Source organism: Zea mays, chromosome 1 (genome assembly GCF_902167145.1).
Source record: "Zea mays cultivar B73 chromosome 1, Zm-B73-REFERENCE-NAM-5.0, whole genome shotgun sequence".
Taxonomy (NCBI): Eukaryota; Viridiplantae; Streptophyta; class Magnoliopsida; order Poales; family Poaceae; genus Zea; species Zea mays.
In genome coordinates this window covers 265,161,091-265,183,277 of record NC_050096.1, presented here as the reverse complement: position 1 = coordinate 265,183,277, position 22,187 = coordinate 265,161,091, and the positions used below count along the sequence as shown (strand labels likewise).

Genomic DNA, 22,187 nt, shown 5'->3' with positions numbered 1-22,187 from the left:
AAAGAATATTTTCCAGTACCTGAGAATTCCATTCGGTAGAACATCAATGTATGTATATACTGATGTATTTAGATACCGATGTCTTATTCCTGACGTTTCTTCATTTCTCCTTGACATCATAATCTGAGGTGTAACCATTGTATGGATTACTGAAAAATGATGGGAAATGGGCATGATATTTGACTCTTAAAGTTTTTGGGACATTTTATGGAACAACGCAAGTTGCAACGGAAGGGCACTGTACTAAGTTCAGTAGGCGGCGACGCTGGATTAGATAGATAGATAGATAAATGAATGAATGAATGAATGAATGAATGAACGAAAAGGGTTATGATTTTAGATTCTGGGCTGGACCAAACTTCCCGATTCGTTGCCAACTCCAAGTCGAGTTGGGCCCTTTACGCCCACTTTGCGGCTCGTTCACGCGGGCCGGCCTTTTGTTCGGCGCCACGGTCCTCGGTTTGGGCCAACCTGTCGTCGACCAGCAATCCGCCGTGCAGCGAAGAAGCTGGGCCGGGCGTGTCGCTCAAAACGCCCCGTGTGCCCGGTACGCCGTACGCAGATCTCGTCCACGAAATACTAGACCGGTACAAGTACACGCCCGTGCAGGTGCAGCCGTGCCGCGCGGCGTGTTTAATAAGGCGCGCTGATCCGGCACGCCAACAGCACGAACGATTGCGCAATCAAGGCCGCAGGCGCAGCGCAGACACGTACTGCAACATTATTGATGGCAAGCACGGGGGGATACGGTCCCGCTCCGATCGTATCTGCAGGAATGCTCGTGGTACCGTACGTACTAGGGGGGGACGTGAACAAACGGAAACGGTAATGCCTGCCTGACTCACCTCCACTCCAATAAATAATAATAATGCCACGACGACTTGTAGAGTTCACGCGCGGCGCGGCGCGGCGGCCAGCGCCTGCTGCGCGCAATTACGCCCCCGCTGCGGCTGAAAACGGCAGCCAGCCGGCAGGGCTCGCCCGCCTCTCTTTCCGCGACCAAGGGCACGGACACCCATCGCCATCGCGTCATTAAAACTCGCATTCACGCCGGTCACAAGGCCGGAGGAGTGATCTGCTCCGACGACGTGCCTGCCTCTGCGCCCGCGACGTCAACTCCCTGCCCTTGGCATTAAAACGGCCGGCCGCAGGAGACGAGAGAACACGAACGCCAAGCGCTTGGGCCTTGGCACCGCTGCGACCGACGGCGACTAGGGACACTAGGCCATGCGCCCATGGGACGGCGGCGGCGGCGGCGGCGGCGGCGGCACATCCAAGCTTACAATTTGCAAACATCTCCACCACCACCACCACCACGGAGCTCGAACATGCTAGATCGACAAGTATAGCAGCTTTGACCAATTGTGGCTGCGGGATTGTCTGGTTCTACAGGAGCAGGAACAGAAAGCAGTGTCACCATTCATTCATGTTCTTGTATGCGGTGTCTGATCGGCCATAAATTTCCTGACAGGGGAGGGCATGCATTTCTGTTTCAGTTCAAAAAACGGCGCCCCCCTCCCCTGTCTACGTACTCCTACGTACCCGACTCGGTCCGTGGGTCATCACATTACACGAGCCTAAGCAAAATTTATGGCGTCACGTACGGTACGGTAGGAGACGGCAGCCGCTCCATCTAGGAGGCTACGCCATCGCCCCATATGCCTAAACCACAAGCTATGTGCCCAGGTAGCCGACGTTGAGGTCGATCCGCGGCTTCTTGCTCGCGGCCGGCGCTGGCGCCGGCGGGGCCGGGACGTGGGACTCGCAGCGCGGGCACCGCGGGTCGCTCCGGGAGATTAGCACGTACAGGAAGCACCTGGGGCACGCCGCGGCCACCATCCCGCCGCCGGAGGGCGAGTCGCAGCCGTCGCCCTGCTCCACGCCGCCGCCGCCGCCGCCGCCGCCGCCGCGGCGCTTCACGGAGGACGTGGTCACGGAAGACGACGACGGGGACGCGCCCGCGCCGCTGTGCTGCTGCTGCTGGTGCGGGTGCGGGGACTGGTGCTGCCTGCCGCGCTCGAACCGCTCCAGGGCCGTCTTCACCTTCTCGATCGTGCACACGCTGTGGTACGTAGCCGTGGCGCCGCCCGCGACCGCTGGTGCCGCTGCCGCTGCCGCCGTCGCGGCGCAGGGCTTCGTGGTGGCGGCTACCGGGAACAGGTTCAGGTCCCTCGGCGCCGCCGGGCACGCGTGCTTCTGCTGGTGCACCCTCGCGGGCTGCACGTGGGCGCACAAAAAAAAAACATTAGCTTCGTTTCTCAACTAGAGCAAGTACAACTGATTGTGATTATAGATAAGCGTAAGCTAATGCAGCTACTGATGTGCTAGTAAATTCTTCTATAATCACAACTGATTGTGATTATAGATAATAAAGCACAAAAAAGGACAGCATGCATGTGCAAGTACAGATTTTAGTATTTCGCGTTTAGTTTAGTGGGAATGTTTAATGGTTCTGGTAGAGCAACATGTTTCATATAAAATTCTGATCACGAGGGAATGGAATTTGGACTAATATTACTATTGACCACTTGCAAATCCAAACTGGATACTATAGGCTATAGCAGAATAGTCGTCTTGGATGGAGGCCTCGGACCAAGACTTTTCCACGTTGGAGAAAGCGAAGAAAGTTCTTCCTTCTTCGAAAAACTTATGAACACCAAGGTCAAGGTGCGCTCTTCCAATTCAATCAAGCAACATCAGCAAGCGGGTCCGATCCGAAGGCGAGCATGCACAGGCACATCACACGCAGAGGCAGGGGAGAGCAGAGAACAGAGAGGCTTTGCGAATTCAAAGACAGCACGGGGCCGAGGTGCTTACCACGGCGTCATTCCTGGCGGACGCGTCCCTGGCGTCGTCTTCGGCGGCGGCGCACCCGCCGAGGAAGTCCCTGGTGACGAGCTCCGCCGCCCTCCCGCCGGTGGCTCCCCGCGCCATGAACCCCAGCGCCTCGGCCGCCATCTCGCCTCTCGTCTCTAGCTCAGCCGCAGCATGCGGCGACGGCCGTTTCGCCTTGGCGGTGGCAGCTCTCAGGCGCGCAGGCAGAGAGAGAGAGGGAGAGAGAGACGAAGGGGGGAGGAGGATGTGTGTGTCGTGCACTCGCTGGTAGCAGTAGTAGTGCTAGCGCAGGAGGGGAGAGAGAGGAGGTGCGTGGGCGAGCAGGGCAGAGGACGAGGAGGGAGCGAGCGAGTGATAAAAAAGGGTCGGGGTTTGGAGGCACGTATGGGCGCGGCATTAATTAAGGTGTTGGAAAGGCGAGGCATGAGGACAAGATGTGCAATGAATGCGAGCGGGGTAGGCCGCATTGATGGCAGATGGCGCCCGCTGTGTGTGATGGGGATGGACCAGCCTATGCCACTCACTGCTCTGCGCCTCCCCCGTCTAGTACTCTCGTGTACTACGCGTAGCTGAACCGGAGGAGCCGAGCCGTCGTAGTTGAGTACCGTACTCCAGCTCCAGCGCCACACACACACTTGCGGGTTGCGTGGGGATCACGCGGGACCCACGCCCCGAGATCTTCATTGGGATCGGTAAACAATTGACACACTAGGAATGTGGTGCCGGACGAATAATCTTTTCCCTTTTTCTTAATTCTCGTAGCTTAGGGTTTTACAACTGCACTTAATATAGAGCTTCTTGAGTCTAAGGCCTAATTGAAAAAATAAAATAGGTGAACTCTTCGCGAAGAGTCCGTTTTTCACGACTTTCTATACACGTTGTGTCTTAGCTGTATTTATGATCTACTAGCTGAATGCCCGTGCGTTGCAACGGAAATATATAATACCAGTATACTACGATAACTTATATATAAAATATGTGTTATACCGTTATGCGAAAATGTTTCATAATCAATTTGTGATTCTGGCCATACATAAATTTTGTTATTCATAATCTATCTGTTTCACCACTATATTGCAACCATCAGTATCATGCAGACTTCGATATATGTCACGATTTGCATGGTCTCATTATTGGAGAGCATGTTTCACACATACCGGAAGAAATTCCCTCGTACATCGTTAGTCATCGGACACGTACCACCATACGCTTTTGCTTAAACAAAAAGGTGAGTGTGTGTATTTGCAAGACGAATGGTCAAACATCGTATAACCATAAAGTTAGAATACTATATTAATATATTAAATAAATTAATCCAATAGATATAGATTAACCCAATTAACATAGAATAAAATAAATATCTAATTATAAAAGTATGAAACATGGTATAATCAATGTTGTTACTGCGTAGTAAATATTCATACGAGACTAACACAACTGAAACAGTTCAATTTAGAATTAAAATGAGGAAGCTGCGAATTTCCAAAGTTTCTATGTATTTGATATATGATTAATTAGGAAATCAATTTATTGTTGTTTTCATGACAAAACATAGGTATTATGTGATAAAAAATAATATTATAGAATTATAGAAATTGGAATGAACTTATTTGGATTTAATATGAAATTTCCATGAATTAAATGGGTTTCTGCAATTATTTTTAAACTAAAAATCAATTTCTAAACTCCTTTTCCCTATTTTCTTTATTTCCTAGACTGCGTTCCAAATTCCAGAAAGATCAGGGACCAAGCTATAAATGTTTTTCTAGACTCAGTGAGCATACAGAATGGACGGCGGGTTAAACACAAATAAATTCTTAGTTGAAGTTGTACACAATTCAACATGAGTCATGTTGGTTAGAGGGTGGAAGGCTAGGCATCCTACTCAATAGATCCAAGGTTCAATCCCTAAGCAGCCATAGTTTGATTTTTTTTCTGCGCGCGAAACGGGGGAGGGCAGAACGGCAGAACACGGGAGAGGGCAGAACGGCAGACTACTCTTACCTTCTTAATAAGTAGTATAGATAGTCTCAAGGTTGTATCATGAAGTCTCTTAGCCATCTCTTATAATTAGGCCGTCCGCAATGGCTGTCTCAAATAACTAAATGATTTGGAGCTGAGAGAAAAATAAAAATAGTAATCTATCTCACCACTAGTATTCGGTCACACACGTAATACACCCAGTTTATTGAAATACGTGAAATCTTTTATCTATTTGGTCATCACTAGTATAGGTATACATTCGGGACGCCCGGCCGGGCCTAAGCCCGAAAAGGCCCGTATTGTTTGAATTTCGGGCCGGTTCGGCCCGATTGAATTTTGGGTCGTGCCGCGTCGGCCCACGGGCCTAGCCCTCGGCTCATGACCTGGCACGTAATTGCTTAAACGTGTCGGACTCATTTCGGGCGGCCCGAAATTCAATTTTGGGCCGAAATTCAGTTTTTGGCCCGAAATTCATATCAGGACCCAGAATTCACATCAGAGTCCTAAATTCAAAACAAATTTAATAAAGCAAATAAAAGATAAGACAAATAAATTTGACCAAAAGCAAACTTAATATTTGTATTAAGTTACCGGAGCTATGCAATGACTACCTCGTTTACAAATCATTTTGTTAGAAGAAAAAAGAGTATAGTCAGCTCTATACAAAGTTCGTAATTTCATTTCATTATCTAATGTTCATAACAAAAATAAAATTACATCACATACTCTAATTCAAAGCTACAAAAAACATGTAACTAGCATTATCTCTAGCTTTGTGTTCTTTATAAAGTGCATGAAAATGTGGAATAAAGTGTGGTTTTAATAAATATATGGACCTTTTCGTGCCTCTATATGGGCCATTTCGTGTCTACCTTAAACGGGTCGTGCTCGTGCCCGCCCATGGGCCACGACCTAGCCCAAATCCGGCCCGACACTAAAATATTTTAGGCCGTGTCGTACGTGGACCGTGCTTTTTTTTCGTGCTTCGGGCCGGTCCATTAGATCCGGCCTAAATATACACCTATAATTACTAGCTATTCTCGTTTTCCCCATATTTTCTATCCATGTAGGAATAGCTAATCATTGGAGACGCCTTTAGAAAATCAAACTTGTGTCACATGACGTTATCGTCATAATATCGAATGCATGCGGAAGTTTCCGTCACACTCACTAAATAAAGAAGTTTGTTTCACAGTTCTATATTACAAAATCTCATATATTCAACACAAATCACGTATATCTATATTACATACCACTACACTGCTCCCTCACATGCTTCTCTGCTCCCATTTTTTTATATAAAAAGCACGCCCAAACGTGTCAAAAAAATTCCAACAAAAACAAAAATCAATGGATGATGCAAACTTCTGTGTTCATGTAAAATCTGAGGTGCAACAAAAAAAACCTGCGCAAAAAAGATACAAATATGAAACCAACAATTGAATAGTTGCGGGTTTTAAATGACGCATAAACAATACAACCGTAACTATATTCGAGGTGCTGGTTTCGTCCTTATATATATTTTTAGTTCTTACACACACTCACACAGGTTATACAGTGCAGCCCCAAGAAAGCAACGAAATAGTACAACATAAAGAATCTAGAACCTCAGACTCAACGTATACTTGAAACCACGTTCCAACTAACAGAAATGATTGACACGGATCTACGAAGACGAAGCAAGTTGATGTGAACCACGTTCCAACGTACATACCACTGCATAGCTTTGAACTAGTACCCTGCTCCTCACAGTAATTGGACGCAAACTAAAGGCTATGTCTTAATTAGTTCTGGAATTTTTAAACAGTCGGCGCCGCCCCTGCTGCTGGCGACGAGTCGAGCGCGCGCGGGTGCGGCGGGCCGGGCGTGTTGCTGTTGCCATCAACGGATCGTATCGGCGGTCGCACACGCACGCACGCACTGGGCGCAGCGGCAACTCATAAAAGGTGAGCGAGTGCCGGCCGGCCGGTGTACGTGGCCGCCGGCAGCGATGGCGTGGACGAGACCGGATGGTGACGGAGACACGGGGGCTCATGCAGTGCAGCAGGTGGGGTGGGCATGCCACGGAACGGAAGCGCGGCCAAACGGGAATTGAAGCCGGCGCAGCCAAAGCCAACAGCGGCGTTAATGCGGCCATGGGGGGGCCCGACCGAGCGGGCCAGGCTCGCCATCAATTGGGCTGGGTCCGGCCTCCGGGACGCCGGCCGGAGGCACTTGCGTCTCCTCAAAGCAATCATGCGCGGCGCGGCTATCTAGACGCGCTGCTGCTGAGGTCAGATCACTGCTGGGTGGGCCTGGGAGTGGCAACTCGGTTTGGTTCGGCCGTTCCGAGAGGGTGAAGATTAGAATCGACCGTGCGGCGGCCGTCGAGGTCAGAGATGTCAATGGATAAATAATCACGATAAAAAAATAAATTACCCATATACAGACATACAGTGGTGGTTTAGATTTACCCCATATCTATATCTATGCAGGTATGGATCATTCGTCGGATTAAGCGTATCCATAAAAATTAAATATCTATTAAAATAATATATTATATAAATGTCAAATATACCATCAAAATATCATTATAAAATTTCTAGCATCATTTAATCATATATTCAAAAACACCAAAGATAATTGGATAAAGAAACAACACTAGAATAATATCACATAGCATATTACATGTTTCATTACATGATCATCAAATAGTCATTAAATAGTAGAAAAGATGGATGACTGAAACCCAGATTCATTCTTTAGAGCTAAATTTATATTAGTTATTTTATACCCACCAATTAACGAGTATGAGTGAGGGCATAACGTTTTAATACTCGTTTACCTATTGGATAGAGATTTTTGCCTAATAAAAGATCCATACATAGAATATTTAATCCATATACATGCTCTAGTAGAGTAAATACATGTAGAGTATCGAATCACGGGCACTCGTCGCCATATCTAAGGGCCTGTTTGTTTACCCCAATGGATTATATAATCTGGATTATTTTTGGAGGATTATATAATCTGGATTATATAATTTGGATTATATAATCTGAGTAATCCTGTTTGTTTACCTAGATTATCTGGCGTGTTTCTGTTGGGCGGCGGGCTTCTCCGACCCGATAGGCGCAAAAACGATTCGGTAGATTATAATGGCAATGATGGGGTAATTTCTAGGAAACTTGAAAGGGTAGTGGAGAAGTGGGAAAAAAATAATCTGAAATAAGCACCTCCTCACTTGCTTATGGATTATCATAATCCAAGGGGTTAGATTATATAATCTGGGCAAATAAGCTAGACTGTTTGTTTGCCTCTTAGGATTATTTAATCCAGATTATATAATCTAAGGGGTAAACAAACAGGCCCTAAATCTAGGCCCTGTTTGTTTCCTTCCAGGATTATATAATCCAGCTTATGGATTATATAAGCACCTATTGACCTGCTTATGGATTATTATAATCTAGGTATCTAGATTACATAATCCACCCAATAATCTGTGTGTTGTTTGTTTACCTCTCAACTTATTTAAGCTGGATTATATAATCTAGAGGGTAAACAAACAGAGCCCTAATCGAGGCTATGCTATGGCTAGTATCGTCTCGAGGTCAGCATCGGTAGCTGTTGGGTGCGCGGACCGACGGTCCATCGATCAGGTAGAGGTAGGCTAGCAAATACGTACTATCCATCTTGTATCGATTGTCAACGCGAGCGGGAGCCGAGAGGTGCAAGCTACCCAATCAATGCGATGTGTCCGGGTAGTTGCACTGTGGACGGAACAGTTGCACAACTACTTTTGCTAGGCCGTTACCATGTTCTACTTACGTCGCCGGGAGTTTCATTTTTTAAATCTAATCATGCCTTAGTTAGAGAGTCAACTAGAATTAAGCGGCTCAATTCCAATTTTTAAGACTTAAGCTATCCTATTATGCGTTTAGCAAGTACAACAGAGTCACTCCATTTTTTTGTTTGATTCAATAGTTCAATAGAGCTTAGTCGCTACGTTCTTTGTTTGGTTCGACAATCATATGACTGTAGAGGGGAGGAGAGGGCTCACATCCGATCGTTTTGGTGAAGCAGGAGCATTCCAACAATTTATGGTAAATTTTCATATGGAGACCTCATAAGCCGCTCTGCTCCTTTTTGTTGGAAACCAAACATTCAGAAAATAGAAATTGAGCCACTCCGTTCATCTCCACTACTTAACTAAACATATGGAGAATTCAAGAGCCGCTCCGCTCCTTTTTTGTTGAAAACCAAACATCCAAATAATAGATTAGTATTCATGGTAAAATAGATTAGTATTCATGATAGACGAGACAAAGGGTACTCGAACCTATGTCAGTTCCTTCCTCATTTTTTTTTGAGAAATAGGAGGGGCCCCTGTAATTATTTTATATTAAGGTGTTCGAATATAGAGATAGCGAGAATTATGTTACAACTTGATGAGAGAGTATAGACGATGAATAGGGGGAGTAAATCTACGCAAATAACTAAGTGTAGATATGTTGCAACCATTCAATGCTATATTTTACTCTCGCTCTATGGATAACCAAAAGCATTTCTTTCCTGAAGTCATTTTTGCAGTGATGTACTATTGGACCCACGTTTTCAAAGAACCATTCATTCCTGCATTTCCAAATGCTCCATGTCATTACGTTGATCACTTCCATGAAGAAATATACATTTAGCTGCTGCTTTAGGTTAACAGATGCTTCCTCTGGATGAGCAATTCTTGGAGAAGTGAGCCTTATTGAATTCCAGCAGACCTTTGCAAAATTACATGTGAGGAAGAGATGATAAAGTGTTTCCTCCTTCTGCCAAATGCAATTTTCGCATGAATAAGACTCAAGTCCCATATTTTTGTCTGCGCAGCATATTCCTTGTGTTTAGGGATGGCAACGGGTCGGGTTCGGGTCGGGTGGAGCAAAAACCCGCCCGCGACCGCACCCACGAAATGTGACCAAACCCGCCCGCGGCCGCACCCGCGGGTGGAATCCCGCACCCGCACCCATCGGGTTTCGGGTGGGTTTCGGGTCCCCGTCGGGTTTTTCATTACGTAGCAATATAGCATGTTCAACAGCAAAAATATAATCGGAAGTCAGAAAAAAAACAGCAATACACAGGCTAGTACTGACAGTAGTCCACAAATTACAAATATATAAAGCACCCCGCGAGAATACAAGTGCACACAAATTAACAAATACATAAGGGCATAAGGATTAAGGCAGCCCAGTAGTCCATAAGACCATAAACATAGCAGTTGAAGAGTGAAGACAGATAATACATAAAATAGTTCACATTTCACAAAGACAGTCACACAGGTTACAGGTAGTAGTCCACAAACATAGCAGTTGAGTGCTTGGCTAATTGGCTATGGCTTGGTCGCTTGGATCAGTTGGATGAAATAAGTTGCCATGTCGCCAGCACAGAAAAAGTTTGCCCAGTTCCTGTTCCTGTACACACCGAAACGCGTATTTGATTTTGAGGAACCTGGAATCAATGACAAATTGCTTAGAAGTAGCATAGGTATATACACATAATCTGAACGCTTGGATTAGAAGTAGCAGTAGGCGCACCAGCAGCACATGTAATGCAATTGTCAACGCACACACAAAAGAGTGGCTGAGTGGCGCGGCAAGGTCAGCAGCAGCTCCACTGCTCCAGCGCGCGGCGACTCGGCGAGGTCAGCACTCAGCAAAGCTCCAGCGTCCAGCCATCCAGAAGCAGAAGGCAGAAGCAGCCCCGGCGCGTGGCGCGTCCAGTACTCCAGAAGCAGCCCCGGCGCGTGGCGCGTCCAGAACTCCAGAAGCAGAAGCAGTGCGGGCGGCCGGGCGCGTCCACTGGTGTCAGCTCTCAGCAGAAGCAGCGCGGGCGCGGCTGGGCTGCTCCGCTGCTGGGATTTGCGGTGGCCGGCCGCCGGTGGGACCTGTGCGCGGCTGGGCTGCTGGGATTTACGGTGTCGGTGGGCAGCGCCTGCGAGCCTGCGGGCAAGACTGCTGGGATTTACGGCTGGCGGCTGGGCTGCGGGCAAGATTGCGGGCAAGACTGGTCGGTGGCCGGTGGGCGGCTGGGCGCCTGGGCTGCTGAGATTTACGGCTGGCGGCTGCTCCGCTGCTGGGACCTGGGAAGGGGAATCAGGGATTAGGTTTAGATCTCGTCTCGGTGGTGTACTGCCGTAGACCGTAGTGGGCTTGGGCCAGCAGACCGGTTCATGTTCGGGTACCCGTGGGTCACCCGTGGGTGAAGTGAGAAACCCGAACCCGAACCCGAAAAGGTGCGGGTCGGGGTCGGGTCACACCCGTGGGTGAAAAAACGCACCCGCGCCCGCACCCGTCGGGTCGGGTACCCGACGGGTACCCGAACCCGCGGGTTAAATTGCCATGCCTACTTGTGTTTAGCCTACTCTTTAACCATAACCAGAAGAAAACTTTGTGTCGGGGCTGACATTTGCTTTTCCAAAGCCATTTGTATACAATATGACCATTAGAGTGTCCCATTTGCCTTTTGTAAGCCTGCTGCGCCGAGAAAAAACCAGAGCCCCAAATATATTTCCAGTTATCTTTTGTGTCCTCGAGATTAATATTATCCCATACTTCACTCAGGTCCATATATTGTTCATAAGCTTGTTCACTGAAATACTTGGTATAAGTGATTTTTGCTTTACCTCAGCTAAAAATAAATTTGTATCATTGACGAATGAGAATAATTCTAGGTATTGTCGCGTAGGTACTCCATTATTCCACAAATCACGCCAGAATTGAATTGATTGTCCATCTCCGATCGAGGGAAGAGCCAACCCCTTATAATTGTCCAACAAATTCAGCAAGATTCTCCACCAGAAAGACCTTGTTCTTCGCTGGCCCGATAATCTGGCACCGCTGTAATAATTGTTCCAAATTAACTAAACCCATGATAGATCAGATTTATTGTAGAACTTATATAGATATTTCATAAGTAAGGCCTCATTCTGAATCTCCAGCTTTAATACCCCTAAACCACACTCTAATTTCGGTTTGACTATCATTGACTAGGCAACTAAAGGAGCTTTTTTGAATTGATGTCATTCCCTCTCCAAAGGTAATGTTTTCTATAGATGTCAATATGTTTGACCGCAGTTCCTTCCTCATCGTGCCATGCATCCCCAATTCGCTAGCCCTTCACAGTTATGCGCCTATGTACGAAAGAAGATGGTCCGAAATGATCGATAAATATTTTCACTTTTATTTTTTCCGGAAACAAAATTGAAGTTGATAACTCCGAAAACGAAATCAACATCGGTAATTCAGAAACATAAAAAATGAAAGTTTGATATAGAAAATATACCGGTCACAGTCGAAATCTAAAATGCGACTAGTAGACACCCTCATTTGACTTAAAAAAATTCACACAAGTCGTACATCCACATAGATGCTAGTAATAACATATGAATATTCATAGAGTTTTATGAACGATTAAAGCATATCTTACAAAGCATTAAAGCAATATATCTCACAAATATAAGTGACAAGTGTCATGCACACATACATATAGTTAGAAAGTCACAACTCAATACCTCATAAAACAAAACTATTCGATTTAAAACACATCGATAACCATCAAAAACCATAAAATAATATCACACATCAAACTATAGAAGATAGACCTAGACATATAACTTGACCTATCATAATATAAGTAATAGTGTATAAGATATTTTAATACAAGGTAAAAGGTCACAATCAATATAAGACAATGTAATGCGATAATAAAGTCATTATAATGTACTTAAATAAAGCGTTAGCAAATTATATGACTACAAAATCAAGACATGTATAATGACATGTTACTTGCATTATTGTTATACTTATACTACTTGACATAGTCAACATAATCGGTGTCCTCGTGATCCTTCTCAAGTTCTCACACAAGTTATGAATATATGTATCATGAGAATTAATTGGAAAAAATACGAATAAGAGCCACAAAAGTTTTAAACAACTCTGAACTATGTACCATTAAATAGATCTTGATTTTAGAATGATAATAGAATTAATTTCATAATTTTTAAGTTAAAATGAATATACAAAGATTAGTTTAGATTTAATATTTTTCTAAAAAAAATGCCGAATTCATGACCGACCGTAAAATAATAAATAAATACGATATTTATTGGAAACTGTTGCATGAGACCTAAAACATTTCAGTTTACATTTCTGAATTTTTTCTGTCGATTTTATTTTTGTATTTTTGGTAACCATTTTACTGTTTAGCTCTAAATTTTAAATTTCAATAAAATTTCTAAAACTATTCCCGATAACGGAAAATTACCGTTTCTGTTTTCGTGTATGTGGCTCTATGTGGTTGTCGCCACACACTACGAAGCCCCATGTGCTCATTTTTTATTTTTTATTTTTTCAAAAAATACATTTATATCATTGGATGTTTTATTTGTTTATCCTAGGAGTTTGGTGGTATGACTCATGACACCGAGATAACGTGTCTCGGCATCACAACTAGATGCTCTAGCCAATGTGGCGTCATCCATGATCGATAACTTGGTGTCTGGCTCATCGTCATGTTTTTTTGGAGCTAAGATTGGCATAGAGCTCGATGCCAAGCCGACTAACATACCAGTCCTACCACCTTTTCTTTTTCTCATTTCTCTCTTTGTTTCCCCTTTCTTTCTTGATCTTGGTAGAAGGCCTCACGAACATATCTAGGTCTCTAGTTGGGTTTTGATGCTTAATGCAATGCAAGATTATTATAATTGAGACATCCATCATTGTTTTTCAAAGGATAGGTGAGAAGGTTAAGGATCAGCTAGCTCTAAGGTCATTCTCATCGTTGAGTTTCAACGTACTGTTTGCAATAATATCACATCAGGTTTAAACTAGATAACTGTGTAATCAGAGTTTTATTCCCTTGAAACACTACCATCTCCTATGAAATTCTCTCTATATCTCTCCTCTTTATTGCAATGTCATGTGCCAGGCACGATGATATGTGTAACCATATTTAATAAGTATGAAACACCCATTGAGAATGCAAGCGTCAAAAAGTTGTAGAACACATATATTAACAATATGACCTAAAAGTTTATAACATTTAGTATCATCAATATCGGTATCATCAAATATGTTAATTATAAAAAATTATAATCAATTTAGTGACATGTATTACTTATAATATGTTTAGATAATTTTCTATATATATTTAGTCCGATATCAATAGACATATATAAGCCCCGGGCCACCTGGTCCGTGGCCTGGGACATGATCCATATGTCTCTAATTATATTTTCCATCTATAGATTAAAATAAATCAGAAGAATACTAGATTCAATAGAATGGTCTAGGGCGTGACGACTGACTAATTTTGGATCCGCCCTTGGATATTAGATGTTTTATTTTGTAAAGCCGGATTTACATTTTTACGGAGGAATTATAGTTTTAGAGTTGAGGCTACTACGCTCACATAACCGAGCCATTTCCAGCGCTCTACCTTCTTTAGGGAATGAATGAAGAGATAAATGAAAACACGCTACGCATGTTCTCATCGAGCCAGGAGACTTTAGGATTGTTTAGTTCGTTGTCTAAGATGTCACATTGTGACTAACTTTTATACATAAGTTTAGTTCTTTAATTCGAGCGAGTAAGATTTGGCTGGTTGTGGTGCCCTATATAGAAACCAAACATGTCCTTTATTTTGATGTAGCCAAATTCTTATTAATCTATATACGTTGAGGTGAATGAAAGTAAACTTAATTTTACTTTAATCTATGTTAGCGTATGTGAATTAAAGTGAATACGACAATATAAGAAGAAAATAACGTGGATGCACGTATATATTAACGACCCCTTACCCGTGGTACTTTGACTGCTGTCCACCACGCGTAACCAGCGGTTCCCGGTGGCCGGCCGGTCGGAACTCGGAAGGACGACGTTGTCCAGGGTACTAGCTAGCTAGCGTGTGGCCCAGCACTCCAGCAGAGCAGCGTGCCATTCTTTTTTTCGAAAGCCACGGGCGTACGTACGGCACCGCTAGACATGCTCTAAATAACGCAGTTTGCAGTCGGCGGAGCCGGCTGTGTATTCATGTATATACACATACATTCTGTAATGTACACGTACATCCTTATTTCGTGAAATCATTTATACACTCCTGGCTCCGGCTGGCCTACTACGTCGATCACGTACGGTACCTCCGAGTACTCCGCACGCTACCCCAGCGCGTTGTACTGGGCGCTAAAATGTAGGAGTATCCACAGCTTTAAGAATGCGATCGCAAGTACAGATATCAAACAGAGAGGTAAATGGTAGTAGACAGTAGTAGTCCCGCAGCACTGCACAGCGGCAATTCCCAGACCCACGCACGCACCAACCCCACGGCATATCAGGATTTGTTCGATTAATCTCGTTATCTATGTATTAGATGTGATTGGAAAAATTTAAGAAGAAATTTGACTTGTTTAGGATTTAAACTCATCCAATCTCTCTCAATTCACATGGATTGAGAGCTAACCGAACAAGCCCTAAGTGGGTACCCACGACTCCATACCCGATGGGTAGGGTATGTATATATGCTACATGTTTTATCCATAGTTTTTCATTGGACAAAAACCTTCACTCAATGGCTAAACGGATATTAGAATGTTCCGCCATCACCCATACCCATTAACTCGTGGGTATAAAATAGTTAGTATAAACTTATCCCAAAAACATGAACTTGAGCTCGTCATTCATCTCTTTTGACTATTTAATAACCTTTTGGACGATGATGTCATATAAGGCTTAACAACTATTTTGATAACCATATACTGGAACATGTAATGTGTTATGTGATATTATCCTAGTGTTGCTACTTTATCTAATTATCTTTGATGTTCTTGAATAGATGATTGAATGATGCTAGCAATTTTATAATGATATTTAGATGGATACATACTTGACATTTGTATAATGCATATCTTTAATCTTTGTAGGTACGGGTAATCCGATGGGTGACCCATACCCACGAGAGAAGATGGGTACGACGAGGCTATTTTTTCGTCGTATGAGTATTGGATAGTAATAATCTTGGGTATTTACTATAGATGAGCAAACGGTCTGCCCGGCCCGGCACGACCCAACTAGGCACGGCACGACCAGGCCCACGGGCCTGCACAGTCCTGCGTACCTTACCAGGGGCCGAGGCACGACCCTTCGGGCCGTTTTTCGGGCCGGGCCAGCCCGAAAAGCCCTGGCCCAAAACATGTCGGGCCAGCCCAAAGCCCGGTAACAGAAAAAATACAACTTGCACAAAAATATACACAAATATTGAGCTGTTAGTGCAATGTCGCCTCATTAAAAACCTTTCTAGGTAAAACTCACACCTCGTGAGAAACCCTAGAAAAGAAAAAAGAGTACAACCATCTCAGTTTATAATTCAAATGTTCAAAGTTATTACAATTTACAAGCCAAAGTGTCAGGTCATATCAGAAATCAGAAACACTTTACATCCAACCAAAGTCTCAACTCTCAACCCACAAGATCAAGCTAAAGTGTCAGTAGCACCAGCACCTTCGTTCATCCAGCCACAGCTCCTTGAAGGACTCCTCTAATTCATTGTCCACCATAGCATGTTGTGCCCGCTGTTGGCCTAGCTCCCAATCTTTGATGCACACCAACATCTCCACTGTCTCTGAGTTCAAGCGTCGTCGCCGATCCTCAATAATCCTGCCAGACAAACTGAAAGTAGACTCTGAAGAAGTAGTTGAGGTAGAAACAGACATAATGTCTCTAGCCATAATTGAAAGAATTGGATAGGTTAGTTTATGCTCATGCCACCAATTTAAGATATCAAAATCATCCTCATAGACAGCCACATTGTTACTGTCAAGGTAAACAGTTAGCTCACAAAGACCCACACCAGGTCCACTACTACCTGAAGAACCTGATGCAGTTGAGGATCTAGAAGCACCTGTTCCTCCAAAAATTTTACCCCATGCCTGCTTTCTCTTACCTGTCATACCTGATTGATGTGTGGTTCTGGATGGCCTAGCAGCACCAAACTTAGTTTCATACTTCGAATATAGCTTATACAACTTAGTCTTAACATCAACAAAATAAGTACTTGATAGTCGCCTAGAGGGGGGGTGAATAGGGCGAAACTGAAATTTACAAATATAAACACAACTACAAGCCGGGTTAGCGTTAGAAATATAAACGAGTCCGCGAGAGAGGGCGCAAAACAAATCCCAAGCGAATAAGCAAGTGAGACACGGAGATTTGTTTTACCGAGGTTCGGTTCTTGCAAACCTACTCCCCGTTGAGGAGGCCACAAAGGCCGGGTCTCTTTCAACCCTTCCCTCTCTCAAACGGTCCCTCGGACCGAGTGAGCTTCTCTTCTCAAATCAAATCCGGGAACAAAACTTCCCCGCAAGGGCCACCACACAATTGGTGCCTCTTGCCTTGATTACAATGGAGTTGTGATCTCAAGAACAAGTGAGAAAGAAAAGAAGCAATCCAAGCGCAAGAGCTCAAATGAACACGGCAAATCACTCTCACTAGTCACTAGGGCTTTGTGTGGAATTGGAGAGGATTTGATCTCTTTAGTGTGTCTAGAATTGAATGCTAGAGCTCTTGTAGTAGTTGAGAAGTGGAAAACTTGGATGCAATGAATGGTGGGGTGGTTGGGGTATTTATAGCCCCAACCACCAAAAGTGGCCGTTGGAAGGCTGTCTGTTCGATGGCGCACCGGACAGTCCGGTGCACACCGGACAGTCCGGTGCCCCCTGCCACGTCATCACTGCCGTTGGATTCTGACCGTTGGAGCTTCTGACTTGTGGGCCCGCCAGGGTGTCCGGTGCACACCGGACAGGTACTGTTTGATGTCCGGTGCACCGGTATGGGCGAGCCTGACGTCTGCGCGCGCTGCGCGCGCATTAAATGCACCGCAGGGAGCCGTTGGCGCCGCAGGGAGCCGTTGCTCCGCTGGCACACCGGACAGTCCGGTGCACACCGGACAGTCCGGTGAATTTTAGCGGAGCGGCTGCCGCGCGAACCCGAGGCTGACGAGTTCCGAAGACCGCGCTTCCTTGGAGCACCGGACATGTCCGGTGCACACCGGACAGTCCGGTGAATTATAGCGCGCCGGCTTCCGAGAAATCCCGAGGGCGAGGAGTTTGAGTTGATGTCCTCTGGGCGCACCGGACACTGTCCGGTGCACACCGGACAGTCCGGTGCCTCCAGCCAGAGGTGCCCTCGGTTGCCTCATTGCTCCTTTGTTGAATCCAACACTTGGTCTTTTTATTGACTGAAAGTGAACCTTTAACACCTGTATAATCTATACACTTGGGCAAACTAGTTAGTCCAAAGATTTGTGTTGGGCAATTCAACCACCAAAATTATATAGGAACTAGGTGTAAGCCTAATTCCCTTTCAATCTCCCCCTTTTTGGTGATTGATGCCAACACAAACCAAAGCAAATATAGAAGTGCATAATTGAACTAGTTTGCATAATGTGAGTGTAAAGGTTGCTTGGAATTGAGCCAATAAAACTACTTACAAGATATGCATGGAATGTTTCTTTCTTATTTAGCATTTTGGACCACGTTTGCACCACATGTTTTGTTTTTGCAAATCCTTTTGTAAATCTATTTCAAAGATCTTTTGCAAATAGTCAAAGGTAAATGAATAGGAGTTTGCAAAAGCATTTTTAAGATTTGAATTTTTCTCCCCCTGTTTCAAATGCTTTTCCTTTGACTTAACAAAACTCCCCCTAAAGGAGATCCACCTCTTAGTGATCAAGAGGGTTTTGATATATATTTTAAAAATACTACTTTCTTCCCTTTTGAACACAATAGGATACCAATTGATAAATACTTTTGGAAAACACTAATTTTTGAAATTGGTGGTGGTGCGGTCCTCTTGCTTTGGGCTCATTTCTCCCCCTTTTTGGCATGAATCGCCAAAAACGGAATCATTAGAGCCCTCTTCTTTGATGCTCATTTCTCCCCAAGGAATAGAGAGTTGCTCGGAGTGATGGCGAAGCATGAGTTACGGAGTGGAAGCCTTTGTCTTCGCCGAAGACTCCAATTCCCTTTCAATATACCTATGACTTGGTTTGAAATAGACTTGAAAACACATTAGTCATAGCATATAAAAGAGATATGATCAAAAGGTAGTCAAATGAGCTATGTGTGCAAACTAGCAAAAGAAATTCCTAGAATCAAGAATATTGAGCTCATGCCTAAGTCTGGTAAAGGATTGTTCATCAAGTGGCTTGGTAAAGATATCGGCTAATTGGTCTTTAGTATTAATGTAAGAAATCTCGATATCCCCTTTTTGTTGGTGATCCCTAAGAAAATGATACCGAATGGCTATGTGCTTGGTGCGGCTATGCTCGACGGGATTGTCGGCCATTTTGATTGCACTCTCATTATCACATAGCAAAGGGACTTTGGTTAATTTGTAACCGTAGTCCCGCAGGGTTTGCCTCATCCAAAGCAATTGCGCGCAACAATGACCTGCGGCAATGTATTCGGCTTCGGCGGTGGAAAGAGCGACCGAATTTTGCTTCTTTGAAGCCCAAGACACCAAGGATCTTCCCAAGAACTGGCAAGTCCCCGATGTGCTCTTCCTATTGATTTTGCACCCCGCCCAATCGGCATCCGAATAACCAATCAAATCAAATGTGGATCCCCGAGGGTACCAAAGTCCAAACTTAGGTGTATAAGCCAAATATCTCAAGATTCGTTTTACGGCCGTAAGGTGTGATTCCTTAGGGTCGGATTGGAATCTTGCACACATGCAAACGGAAAGCATAATGTCCGGTCGAGATGCACATAAATAAAGCAATGAACCAATCATCGACCGGTATACCTTTTGATCCACGGACTTACCTCCCGTGTCGAGGTCGAGATGCCCATTTGTTCCCATGGGTGTCTTGATGGGTTTGGCATCCTTCATCCCAAACTTAGCAAGAATGTCTTGAGTGTACTTCGTTTGGCTAATGAAGGTGCCCTCTTGGAGTTGCTTAACTTGGAATCCTAGAAAATACTTCAACTCCCCCATCATCGACATCTCGAATTTCTGTGTCATGATCCTACTAAACTCTTCACATGTAGACTCGTTAGTAGACCCAAATATAATATCATCAACATAAATTTGGCATACAAACAAGTCATTTTCAAGAGTTTTAGTAAAGAGTGTAGGATCGGCCTTGCCGACTTTGAAGCCATTATCAATAAGGAAATCTCTTAGGCATTCATACCATGCTCTTGGGGCTTGCTTGAGCCCATAAAGCGCCTTAGAGAGCCTATAAACATGGTGAGGATACTCACTGTCTTCAAAGCCGGGAGGTTGCTCAACATAGACCTCTTCCTTGATTGGTCCGTTGAGGAAGGCACTTTTCACGTCCATTTGATAAAGCTTAAAGCCATGGTAAGTAGCATAGGCTAATAATATTCGAATTGACTCAAGCCTAGCTACGGGTGCATAGGTTTCACCGAAATCCAAACCTTCGACTTGTGAATACCCTTTGGCCACGAGTCGAGCTTTGTTCCTTGTCACCACACCATGCTCATCTTGCTTGTTGCGGAAGACCCATTTGGTTCCTACAACATTTTGGTTAGGACGTGGAACCAAGTGCCATACCTCGTTCCTTGTGAAATTGTTGAGCTCCTCTTGCATCGCCACCACCCAATCCGAATCTTGGAGAGCTTCCTCTACCCTGTGTGGCTCAATAGAGGAAACAAAAGAGTAATGTTCACAAAAATGAGCAACCCGAGATCGAGTAGTTACCCCCTTATGAATGTCGCCGAGGATGGTGTCGACGGGGTGATCTCGTTGGATTGCTTGGTGAACTCTTGGGTGTGGCGGTCTTGGTTCTTCCTCATCCTCCTTTTCTTGATCATTTGCATCTCCCCCTTGATCATTGCTATCATCTTGAGGTGGCTCGTCTTCTTGATTTTGCTCTTCATCATTTTGAGCCCCATCCTCATTTTGAGTTGGTGGAGATGCTTGCATGGAGGAGGATGGTTGATCTTGTGCATGCGGAGGCTCTTCAGATTCCTTAGGACACACATCCCCAATGGACATGTTCCTTAGCGCTATGCATGGAGCCTGTTCTTCACCTATCTCATCAAGATCAACTTGCTCTGCTTGAGAGCCGTTAGTTTCATCAAACACAACGTCACATGAGACTTCAACTAGTCCAGTGGACTTGTTAAAGACCCTATATGCCCTTGTGTTTGAGTCATAACCAAGTAAAAAGCCTTCTACAGTTTTAGGAGCAAATTTAGATTTTCTACCTCTTTTAACAAGAATAAAGCATTTGCTACCAAAAACTCTAAAGTATGAAATGTTGGGCTTTTTACCGGTTAGGAGTTCATATGATGTCTTCTTGAGGATTCGGTGAAGATATAACCGGTTGATGGCGTAGCAGGCGGTGTTGACCGCTTCGGCCCAAAACCGGTCCGGTGTCTTGTACTCATCAAGCATGGTCCTTGCCATGTCCAATAGAGTTCGATTCTTCCTCTCCACTACACCATTTTGTTGTGGAGTGTAGGGAGAAGAGAACTCATGCTTGATGCCCTCCTCCTCAAGGAAGCCTTCAATTTGTGAGTTCTTGAACTCCGTCCCGTTGTCGCTTCTTATCTTCTTGATCCTTAGGCCGAACTCATTTTGAGCCCGTCTCAAGAATCCCTTTAAGGTCTCTTGGGTTTGAGATTTTTCCTGTAAAAAGAATACCCAAGTGAAGCGAGAATAATCATCCACAATTACAAGACAATACTTACTCCCGCCGATGCTTATGTAAGCAATCGGGCCGAATAGATCCATGTGGAGTAGCTCAAGCGGCCTGTCGGTCGTCATGATGTTCTTGTGTGGATGATGGACTCCAACTTGCTTTCCCGCCTGGCATGCGCTACAAATCCTGTCTTTCTCAAAATGAACATTTGTTAATCCTAAAATGTGCTCTCCCTTTAGAAGCTTATGAAGATTCTTTATCCCAACATGGGCTAGTCGGCGGTGCCAGAGCCAACCCATGTTAGTCTTAGCAATTAAGCATGTGTCGAGTTCAGCTCTATCAAAGTCTACTAAGTATAGCTGACCCTCTAACACACCCTTAAATGCTATTGAATCATCACTTCTTCTAAAGACAGTGACACCTATATCAGTGAATAGACAGTTGTAGCCCATTTGACATAATTGGGAAACAGAAAGCAAGTTGTAATCTAATGAATCAACAAGAAAAACATTAGAAATGGAATGGTCAGGTGAAATAGCAATTTTACCCAAACCTTTGACCAAACCTTGATTTCCATCCCCGAATGTGATAGCTCGTTGGGGATCTTGGTTTTTCTCATATGAGGAGAACATCCTTTTCTCCCCGGTCATGTGGTTTGTGCACCCGCTGTCGAGTAT

General features: G+C 44.6%; 1 protein-coding gene across 1 annotated transcript; it reads right to left on the bottom strand.

The window, feature by feature from the left end:
- Positions 1 to 1,450: 1,450 nt before the first annotated feature.
- Positions 1,451 to 3,136, bottom strand: LOC100277418 (uncharacterized). Its single transcript, NM_001165631.1, has 2 exons — positions 2,818 to 3,136; positions 1,451 to 2,217 (listed from the first exon to the last, which is right to left on the bottom strand). Exons 1-2 carry the CDS (start codon positions 2,956 to 2,958, stop codon positions 1,675 to 1,677), a joined length of 684 nt encoding a protein of 227 aa, NP_001159103.1. The 5' UTR covers positions 2,959 to 3,136; the 3' UTR covers positions 1,451 to 1,674.
- Between the last annotated feature and the right edge of the window lie 19,051 nt (positions 3,137 to 22,187).